The sequence below is a fragment of the Phoca vitulina genome, unplaced genomic scaffold (assembly GCF_004348235.1).
Source record: "Phoca vitulina isolate PV1807 unplaced genomic scaffold, GSC_HSeal_1.0 scaffold91, whole genome shotgun sequence".
Classification (NCBI taxonomy): Eukaryota; Metazoa; Chordata; class Mammalia; order Carnivora; family Phocidae; genus Phoca; species Phoca vitulina.
In genome coordinates, this window is record NW_022589794.1 from 1,832,466 (window position 1) to 1,842,466 (window position 10,001).

Sequence of the window (10,001 nt, forward strand, 5' to 3'; positions counted from 1 at the left end):
CCCCTGCTTGCCTCCTGCAGGCCCCCTCGCCCCTGCTTGCCTCCTCCGGCGGGTCCCCTGGGAGCGGCCCAGGAGGAGCATCTGTGCTGGGCAGGGAGCAGTGGGAGGACTGTGCCAGGACAGAGCACCTGGGAAAGCCAGTCTCCAGGAAGCCCCTGACTTTCGCCGGTGCAGACTCGGGAGGAGGGGGTCACGGCGAAAGAGCAGCTCAGTAAGAGCCACAGACCCCAGTCTGGAGACTGGCCAGTCCACATGATTCCTTTAGCCCGTCTGTCAATATTTCAAAAGTCAGAGAAATTATCTAAAATTTTGGATTTTGGTTTTCTTAAAAAAAAAAAGTCTGACCCCTGGAGCTTCCTGCCCAAGCAGCTGCTGCCCCCAGCAGGCCGGGGCGGGGGCTGCACTTCCCCGCGTCACCTCCTCTGCCCTCCGCCGGCCTCCGCCTTCTCATGGGGGCACCACTGTTCCGCTCCTTGGAAGACAGCAGAGCCTTTCTTGCTCTTTCCTAGGGTGGGAAAATGACATACCCACGACGCGGGGCTTTGGAAAACACGGAAGATAGAAGTATTTCCTTCTGGAACAAGAGTTCCACTTGGATATGATGTGTGCAGGCTCCCAGCTGGCCTCATGAATTTATGTAAAATGCCTCCCCGGAGGCCTCGGAGTCTGTGGTCTGTGACTCAGAGGAGCCCATGTTCCGAAGCAAACTGCAGGCTTTTCTGGGCATTTCTAAATCTAGCCCCAGGGTGGGGAAGGAAGGGCACCGCGGGGGCACACCTCCTGAGGCCAGAGCAGCGGGGCGAGTGTGCACGCCTGTGTGTGCACGCCTGTGTGGGGGGGGTCTCGCCTCCGCAGCTCCCCGATCCCTCAGGGCCCCCTCGTGCACCCCGGGCCCGCGGCTACAGGGCCCGCGCTCAGCAGCCACCCGCCAGGTGCCTCTGCCTGAAGCCACTGAGCCGGCTCTGGCCGCCGGGGAGGGCGCGGGTGGCGGCAGCGCGAGCACCTAATTGCAGGGCGTGGCTGGGGCTGCTGGGGTGCCCCCTCAGAGCTGTGTCTCCCTCGTACCTGTCACTCCAGCAACTTCTGAGCAGCACCTACTGCGTGTGGCCCGACCCAGTCGCTGGGGTGCACTCAGCAGTGGCCCCACCCTGCCCCCCGGTCAGCAGACGCTCAGGGTCCCTGTCCTGAGACACTGCGTGGCCTTCCGCAAGTGCCTGCCCTGAGCCTCGGCTTCCCCACCTGTGACTTCCCCTGAGTACTGGGCTCTGAGCACCCGCCCCAAGAACTGAGCTTCGAGCACCCAGCCTAGCTGAGGTGACAGTGTCTTCCAAACCAGCGTGAGGGAGCCCAGGGTGACCCGGTGGCCCGAGGAGCTTGGTGACGTCCCAGAAGAGCAGGACAGGGCTGGGGTGCAGCAGGCCTGAGTCAGGACTGAGCCTCTCCGCGCTGTCCAGCCCTTTGCATTCACTCTTTTGAGGGATGGTGGCGTCCTGGGCCCCTGGGGGACCTGTCTCCTTGTTGATGGTGCTCCCGCCCTCTCCCCCCCCCGCCCCCTCCCCCCCCCCCCCCCCCCCCCCCCCCCCCCCCGCCTGTCCCTCCCAGGCTCCCAGGGCCCTTCCCCCTGGTGGCCTTCCTGCGTCTCTGGGGCGCTGGGCCCCTGGCGGCAGCCCCGTCTCTCCCCTCAGGACCCAGTCACGCAGGGAGACCCCTGTGCTCACCCGGGATGTGTGGAAACAGGCCTCGGAGGTGGGATGGGAACATGAGGGAGAAACCCCCCACTCGGGAGGCAGCTGCTGGCTGGGTGCTGTTGGGCGCTCAGCTTTTCCACCGGGCGGCCGGGCCCTGCGGTCCTGGAGACGCAGTCGGTGCCCCGGTGCCCTGCTGGAGCCGGGTCCCCTCCTCCCACCAGCCCCAGCTTCCTCAGGGAGAGCAGCCATTGCCTCATGCACTGCAGGCTCTCCTGCAGGGGTCCGGCCAGCTGGGGCTCTGGCAGGAGACTGCGGAGAGGGCATGTGCTGGGCTGCCCTGCAGAGGGACGCTGACCGCTGACCTGACTGTGGCCTCAGGAGCCTCTGCTGCCCAGGCTGGGGTGGGGACACGCGGCGCTGGTGGGGGGAGCAGGCGTGTCTCCATCCGGGAGGGTCGGGAGGGTCGGATGTGAGGGACAGGAGGCCAGGAGCTGGCACGGGGTCGGGGCGGGCGCCTCTGGGCTGCCAGGCTGAGCGGGAGACGGAGGCTGTGATGCGGGAGGCTCGTGCGCTCACGCTGTGTTGTCGGAAGCATCGTGACTCTGCACCGTGGTGGGTGGAGCCGAGGGGGAGAGGCGGGGCCCTGTGAGAAGCTGCCCAGCCCGCAGGGGAGCCAGGGGCCCTGCAGGAGCCAGAGGGCTCTTCCCAGGCCTGTGCCGGCCCGTGTCCTGCAGGTGACACACACGTGTGGGGGAGCAGAGGGGGAGCCCCAGGCCGGCCCCTCGCCCGGCTCCCCTCGCCCTGCGCATGCGGCCCCTGTTCCTGCCACAGCGGGTAGCGCAGGGGAGAGACCGTCTGCACCTTCCAAACCCGGTCACTGCGTCTTCCAGGTGGTCCCGCCTCAGCGCGCAGACCTGCACCGGGGCCGCTGATGGCTCCCCCCTCCGCTGGCAGGCGGTCAGGAAACGTCTGTGTGTGTGAGCACGTCTCCACGGCGGGGTTGCCGGTCAGACAGCGTGCAGTTTTAAACGTGCACAAAGGCTCACAGCTACGTGTGGGGCCTGCGCCAGCCCACCTCCTGCGGCGGGTGGAGGCTGCGGGTCAGGCCCACGTCTCCCCACCGTACATGCCTCCCCCAGCAGCACATACATGCTTTGCAGCAGGGTTGAAGTAGCCCCTGCCGCCGCCTCCCACCCCCTGCCCCACGTGTAAAGCCGGGGATCACACACCTTCCAGCTCCCAGCCCCGGCACCGGCCTCAGGGACCTGGCCGTGGGCTCCCTGCCTCCCATGGCGTGGCTGCCCAGGGCGGGCGCAGCAGGGACCTGATCCTCCAGGCCCCAGTTGTGTTGGGGCTGGGCCTTTGCTCTCAGGCCCACCCCGTCCCCCTGCTGGGGTCTGCACCCCAGAGGCTGACCTCTGCTGGCCCGGGTCCGGTCAGCTGGGGCTCTGGCAGGAGACTGGGGAGAGGGCATGAGGCCTGGTGCCCCCTTCCCTCACTGTGCCGCAGACAGCTTTCCCGGCAGTGGCCACGTCTCCTCCGGCCCCTGGTCCAGCTTTTCCCAGTGACCATGGGCCGCGGGCTAGGCCCTCCGCCAGGGGAGGGGCTCCTGTCCTGATCCCCGCCTGGCTTGCTCCTTCAGCTCCGTGGCACCTCCCCTCCCCTGCGTTAACACTTCTCTGCATGAAATGTCCCGCTCTCTGCAGGGCTGCAGTGCTGTCTGTACGGAACCAGCTGAGAGCCCGGGGGTGGGTGCCCTGGGGAACAGGCGGTGACCGGCCCAGTGCTCCGCCCCCAGCTCACCCCTTTAATGAGGTCGCTGGTCTGACCTCGGCAAGTCACGGGTGTCTTAAAGACACCGGAGCCACGTCTCTGTGCAGGGCGTGGGGATGTGGGTGGGAGAGCCCACCCGATGCAGGCCCATGGGCGTCGGTTCTGACCCCAGCAGTGCCCCTCCGCCGGCCAGGGAGCTCGTTTCTGCCTGTCCTCGGGGCTGTGGACTCGATCCCTTCCCTGGAACGGGACACGCGCCTACAGCCCGGACCCCGTGCAGCGGGCTGCTGGCTGTGTGTTCCCGCAGAGCTACGCCTGGTGGAGCCCAGGGACCGTCCCCGAACCCTGCAGGCCCACGGAGCCACGTGCTCCTGCTGTCCATGGGCTGAACGAAGGTGTATGGCTCAGCCGGGGTCAGAGAGCTGGTTCGGGGGGTGCTGGCTCATGAGAGCCTGGATTCTGGCAGCCGGGAGACCGGACGTCGGGGAAGAGCCACGTGGGTGGGGAAGAGCCACGTGGGTCAGGAGCAGCGAAGGGCTGAGTGTGTGCGCAGCTGGGGGCGCCCCGCTTGTCCTGCACTCTGCTCAGCCTTAGGCTCCCTTGACAACTGGCCTCCCAGCCAGTCCGGCTGACGAGAGACGGGCATTGGTGTGATGCCGCTCTGCTGTCCGCCAGGCGCTCCTGCCCTTGGCTGAGTCCCCTCCGTGTCCCCTGCTCCAGCGGCAGTCTCCCGGCCCCGCTCTGCTCCCGTCCCCTCCTCCCCGGACCTTCCTGCCCCACAGGGGTGGAGGCTGTGTCCGTTCCTCGGGGTGCCTCATGGCTTTGGTTTCCAGGGACTCCCACACCTAGTGACCCGAGTCCCACGTCGAAGCCCGTCCACTGAGTCACTGGGAGGGTCCTGCTTTCCTGTCTGGACCCCCTGACAGGGTGACCAGGTGGTGAAGCAGAGATGCAGGGCCGAGGGAAGGAGTGTGGCTCTTATCTGGGGCGGGGCCATGGAGGCAGTGAGCTGGGGTGATGACCTGGCCATGGAGACTGGGCTGAGGGTGGCCCTGATGCGCTGGGGGGCAGGGAGGGGCCGGGGGGGCCGCAGGTGGGCACTCTGGGAATTGAGGAGAAGGAGAGGGTACGAGGTCTGGGCTAGCAGAGGAACCAACAGCACTCTGGGGTGCATGGGCTCCAAGGACGGAGGAGGGACCCAGAGGACCCTCAGATCGGAGGCCTTTGAGAGCTGCCACCCGCATCCCTGTCCTCTGCACTGTGGTCCCTGTTTGTTTCCGTCTCGGCCTGTCCAAGCAGGAGCTGGCGACCTTGTTTACTCACCCGTGCATTCTCTTGCTTCCCCCCTGCAGTGTGAGCGTTGTGCTTGGTACACAGTGGTGCTCAATGCATGCTTGTTGCAGATGGGAGCACGGGCCGGGGCCCAGTGCCGCTCCTGGCTGTGCGGTCTCCCCTTCTGCAGATGAGAACGGCGGTGCCCGCCCACAGGGCTGCGGTAGGACTCACTGCCTGCGTGCAGCAGGCGCCCAGTAAGGGCTGTGACGTTCTTCTGTCTCAACTATCCAGTCTTCCGGTCGGTTGGTGGCGGGCCTGGGTAGCTGTGGGTCCCAGGCTCGGGCTGGACTCCCGTTTATCAGAAGCTCCAGGCGGAGCGGGTGAGCAGAATGGAGGCGGGGATGTCGTGCGCGGCTGGCAGGCTGCAGGGCTCATGCGGGGAAGCTTCTGCCCGGCGCCAGGAGCCTGCCCATCTTCGCCCCTGGGGCCTCCCCCACGTCTGTGAGCGGCAGAGGCAACGTCCTGCTGTCTCTACAAGACAGGCGTGCACGTGCATGTGGATTAGGTACGTCTTCCGTGGAGGACAGTGAGGGAGCCAGGGGAGGAGGCGAGAGCTCCCCCCGCCCCCGGCATTCAGCACACACTGCTGGCGCGAGGGTTCCCAGAGTCGTGGTCGTGAAGCAGTAAGAGTTCCGTCAGAGTGAGCTCTCCATCTCCCGGGAGAAAGATCTAGGTGGCGACGGCGCGCTGTGGAGATTCACAGACCGGGGAGAGGGCGTCCCAGAGGCCAAGGGGTGAAGGTGTCATGGAGCCAGGCACATGCTCGTATTTCCATGGCTATTAAATTCATTTCCACTTGGTGGGGGCTGCCGAGGTGGACCTCAGTTACTGTGAAGAGCTGAGGGTCCGTGATGTGCATAAACCCTTGAATCTGATGCTCCCTCCTTCTCCAGGCAGAGGCCATTGTGATGGTGACGAGACGTTCCAATTATCTATGATAGCAAAGAAAGAGGACATTCTTGGTTTAATATTAGTGTTTCGTGTGTGGTTTTATTCCCCAAAACATCTTCTCTGTAAGAGCACTTCGAGAACCGTCTCTGGAGGCGGGCACCGCGTCTCCTCTCCTCTCCCAGAGGATGCGAGAAGTGCCGAGGTAAACATCGCTGGCTGTGTGGGTTTTACCTGCAGGATTTCTCACAAGACTTGCACTGCTCGTGTTCCCCTGAAGTCGTTAGAGGGACAGAGAATGCGGCTCTCCCTCACCGTTTCTAACACCGGAGACACCAGTCCAGGGAGCCCTGCTCACAACACGTTGCAGGAGCCAGAGTCTCAGGCCACACGGCGTGGGTGGCGTGAGGAGGTGGCGCCAGGACCACATTCGTGTCCACCTTCCCGGGCTGTCTGATGAATCCGAGTGCTGCCGGCCAGCCCATCTGCACAGGGGGAAGCTGGGGGCCCAGGTCCTGGGATGTGGCCGAGAATGTTGCTGTAGGAACACAGGGCCCCCGTGCATTCCTCCTGTTTAGGGAAGTCGTGGGCAAACAGGAGGTGACGAATGGGGGCTCGCCCCTCCTGCATTTAGGGCTGCCGGCTCCAGGCTGCTCCTTCCCCGCCTCCATTCGGTCAAGGCTCTGAAGTGTTTTGTAGCCCCTGGGGAGTGAGTTGACCAGCGGTGACTCACAGATCTGGAAGAAGTAAAGCCCATTAAGTTGTCCATCCTCGGGCGCAGTCCCGCTGGCTCCCAGATTGCCCTGCGCGATCCACTTACCGTCCCCAGTCTGTGGAGTTGGGGCCTCCCGACGCTCTCAGACATCCTGAGCTGCCTCCTTTTGTTCCGGATTACGTCCTGATGAGTGGGCCAGGGGGCGGCCTAGCCGAGGCGAAGGCCCCAGGGTGTCGAGGCCGAGGTTGGAGGGACCTTGATGTCTGGTGTCTGGGGGGGGGGGGGGCGATGCGGACATCGGCGATGGGCAGGGGCTCTGAGGCACACACCGCCGGAAGCCTCAGCAGGAAGCACAGCAGCGACCTCTGCAGGGCCGGGCGTGGGGAAGCGGGTCTCCTAGGCACGTGGCTCACAGAGCACGGAGTGTCAAGGAGCCCAGGGTCAAGTGAGTGTGATCTGAGGCTCCAGCTCCCGGAGCTGAATGAGCCACCACTTGGGATGGTGTTGCTAGGTGAGCTGTGGCTTGTGTCACCGTCCTTCGTGGCTTTGCATCTGATTCGTTTACCAGGTTCCTTTCTGAGCTAGTGGATGTCAGGGATGAGAGCCGACTCTACATGAGCTCTCAGACGGCTCGGCTCGTGTCCCTGGCTCGGCTCTACACACTTGAGACCTGTACATCCAGGGAATCCTCAGGGAGGAGTCGGCCCCTCTCCCAGGTCTTCAACTGCCCTCCTATGGCTCCTGGGTCCGGGTCTAAATCCACCCCGGATGCTGCAGGCTAGACTAGGAGGCACGGCTGGGCGGCAGGAGTGGGGACGGGGTGGGAGGGCAGGAGTTGGGCATCAGCAGGATGGAAGCCGGAGGGGTGGAGGAATCTGAGCGTGGTCCTTCGAGTGGAGCGTTCCAGTGTAAATCCAAGGGCTGACCCAAGGGACCGGACCTCGTCAGTGGTGGTAACAGGGCATCTGGGGGGAGAGGCAGGACCTGCTGATCCCCACCACGTGCACGCCGGGACAGCGGCTCCCTGGGAGTCAGCTGTGCGCCAGCCCTGGGGCCCTCTCCAGCGGGAGCCCGGTCACCTCTGGCCTCCGGGATCTGGACCCGTGCAGACGCGTCTGCTCTGCTTCCCACACAGCTCACACGTGAACACCAGATGGCGCTCTCGTCCATCACGTACATCGGCTGCTCCGTGTCCCTGGTCTGCCTAGTGCTCACGCTGGTCACCTTCGCCATGCTGTCGTGAGTCATCCTCTGCTCTCTCCCGTGTCTGTGTCCGGGGAGGTCTGGTGCTCTCCGGGAAATGTCAGTGCAAGCCTGCCCCACTTCGGTTTCCGGCCCAGTATGTGTCCTTGGAGGGTCGCGAAGGCCTGGCCTCCTTGAGAACCTGCACGTGGTGCATTCCAGGGGGACAGCTGCTCCAAAGTCACCTTTCATCTTGAGATCTGTGGTGCAGGGAGGGGTTGGGGTGCTAGAGAAGAGAGAGGAGGGAGGCAGGAGGGCACCCTGCTTTAGTCAAGCTGGAAAGTTCTGGAAGGGTCACCAACCCACAGGTTTTCTGGCCCTTGGGCGGGCGAGAGCCAGAACGGAGGACCCCCTACCCGAAGATGACAAAGTCACAGCCCTGTAGGGGGGTTCCCTGGTGTCAGCTGGAGAGGCAGGAAGGCTCTTTCCCAGAGGCCTCCTGCCCCTCCCACTGAAGCCACATGTAGTCAGAGCTCAAGGGAGCCTGTGCATCCCCAGGGGAGGGTGGCAGCTGAGTCCCTCCATGGCCCTTTCTGAACTGGGATGGAAAACTGAAGTCTGTGTGGACAGATGACTGTAAGGACACACTGGCCACTGCTCAGGGCTGTTGGCCTCACACCGGACGGGATGCTTGGGAGCTTGTCTCCCCTCCCCGTCCTGTGCAGGGGAGGTGAGGCTCTGGGGGTTCCTGCTGGAGCCCAGCACCCCTCCTCACCTGCTCTGGTTCCCTGAGGACACCCGGCACCTGGCCTGGCTGTGACTGTGGGCTCCCGGGGTCGGGGGCTGCAGCACGATCTGCAGGGAGAGGCCCTCAGCTCCCCCAAAACTCCAGGGACTGTGGGGGGCAGGGGTGGCGGCAGCCGAGCCTGGCAGGAGGAGCCCGCACCAGCGTTGAGCTGAGACATTCATTCTTTGGCTCCCCCGTCCCCCAGCTTTGCTCAGGAAGCCCGCCACAGCCAGGCGGACTGCTCTGAGGACAGGACCCAGAGGGGGCAGGTGGGGGGGGGCGGCTGGAGCAAGTGCCCAGAAGCAGAGCACACACTTCGCCAGTGGAAGTCCTCTCCCAGGGAGGCACGGCTGGTGTGAAGGCCGCAGCCTGGAGAGGACTGGGGTGCTTGTGAGCCGGAGCAGGAACAGGCTGAGTGCAAGCAGGGCCCGGAAGAGGGAAGCAGCGGGCACGCTGTATGGGAGCTGGTGCCTTTCCAAGAGCAGTAGGGAGCCATTGAGGAGTCAGAGACGGCATCTGGCGGGCCTTTACAGAGCCCAGGAGTGGTAGGGAGCAGCAGTGGTGGCACTGGGCCTGGGCCTCACCCCTGCCTCCCCACCCGCAGTTCCGTCAGCACCATTCGGAACCAGCGCTGCCACATCCATGCCAACCTGTCCTTCGCCATCCTAGTGGCCCAGATCCTGCTGCTGGTCAGCTTCAGCTTCAAGCCTGGCACAGTGAGTAGGCCCTCTCTGCCCCTCTCCTTCCTCCCTCTGAGGTCACCGGGGCTGGCACCCTCTGCTAGTTTCTTCAACTCAGAATTCAGGCCACATGCCCCAGATAGTCGGGCAGGGGCTCGTCCAGGAGAGGCACAGAAGAAAGCCTGTCTGAGCTGGGTTCTCTGCCCACCGTCCGCTCGGTAGCAGAGACGCTGGCTCTCCTGCTCTGTGTCAGCTCACCATCCAGCCCTGGTCGGGTGCCCGGCATGGCGCGGAGAGCTGACACAGAGCGGCCCTCAGGTCCTGGAGACAGGCCGTCCGGGGCGGTGCCCTAGCCTCTTGCTTCTAGATGTGGGAGTGGGTGACAGATGACTCTGGTAAGGGTCAGCCCCCTGCAGTCTTGCCTTTCACTGCTGCACTGACCACAAACCCCCGGCCACCTCTGCTTGCTGCTGGCAAGAGGAATGTGAAGACCCAGGCCCCCCTTTTCCCTGCCCTTTGTACTAGGGATCTAGGAAGTCTTAGAACCCCAGAAGGTTAAGAGCTAAAACAAATGACCCAGGCTTGGGGTGGGAAGGAGAAGCAGACTCCTGCTTGCTCCCACCGGGAGAGAAGGAGAAAGGGGTTCTGGGGAACAGAGCAGTACGGGTCGGTAGTTTTAAAACTCACACAGAATCAGCTCACGCAGAGTGAGCGCTTTATCCTACAGTAGTGAGGGTCAGCAGAACTTCCTGTCCTCTCTGCCGCAGGGTCCTCAGCCCCCACCTGCCTGTCCTGGGGCTGCTGCCGAAGGAGAGGTCCACCCTCCTGGGCCGCAGGATCCCCCTCGCAGGTTTAGGGGCGCGGAGGGGCATCTAAAAGCCCCGCATGGGCCGTGGAGGGACCAGGCACGCGCCAGCCTCATGCTCTGGATGCGTCAGCCCTCCGGGTTTCTT

General features: G+C 64.4%; 1 protein-coding gene across 1 annotated transcript in view; it reads left to right on the forward strand.

The window, feature by feature from the left end:
• Positions 1-9,349, forward strand: part of ADGRD1 (adhesion G protein-coupled receptor D1) — a 101,883-nt gene extending 92,534 nt beyond the window's left edge. The window contains exons 16-18 of the mRNA XM_032396379.1: positions 7,535-7,638; positions 8,973-9,084; positions 9,302-9,349. Of these exons, the coding sequence (XP_032252270.1) occupies positions 7,535-7,638; positions 8,973-9,084; positions 9,302-9,349 (264 nt within the window). The remainder of the gene's footprint in view (positions 1-7,534; positions 7,639-8,972; positions 9,085-9,301) is intronic.
• Positions 9,350-10,001: the final 652 nt, after the last annotated feature.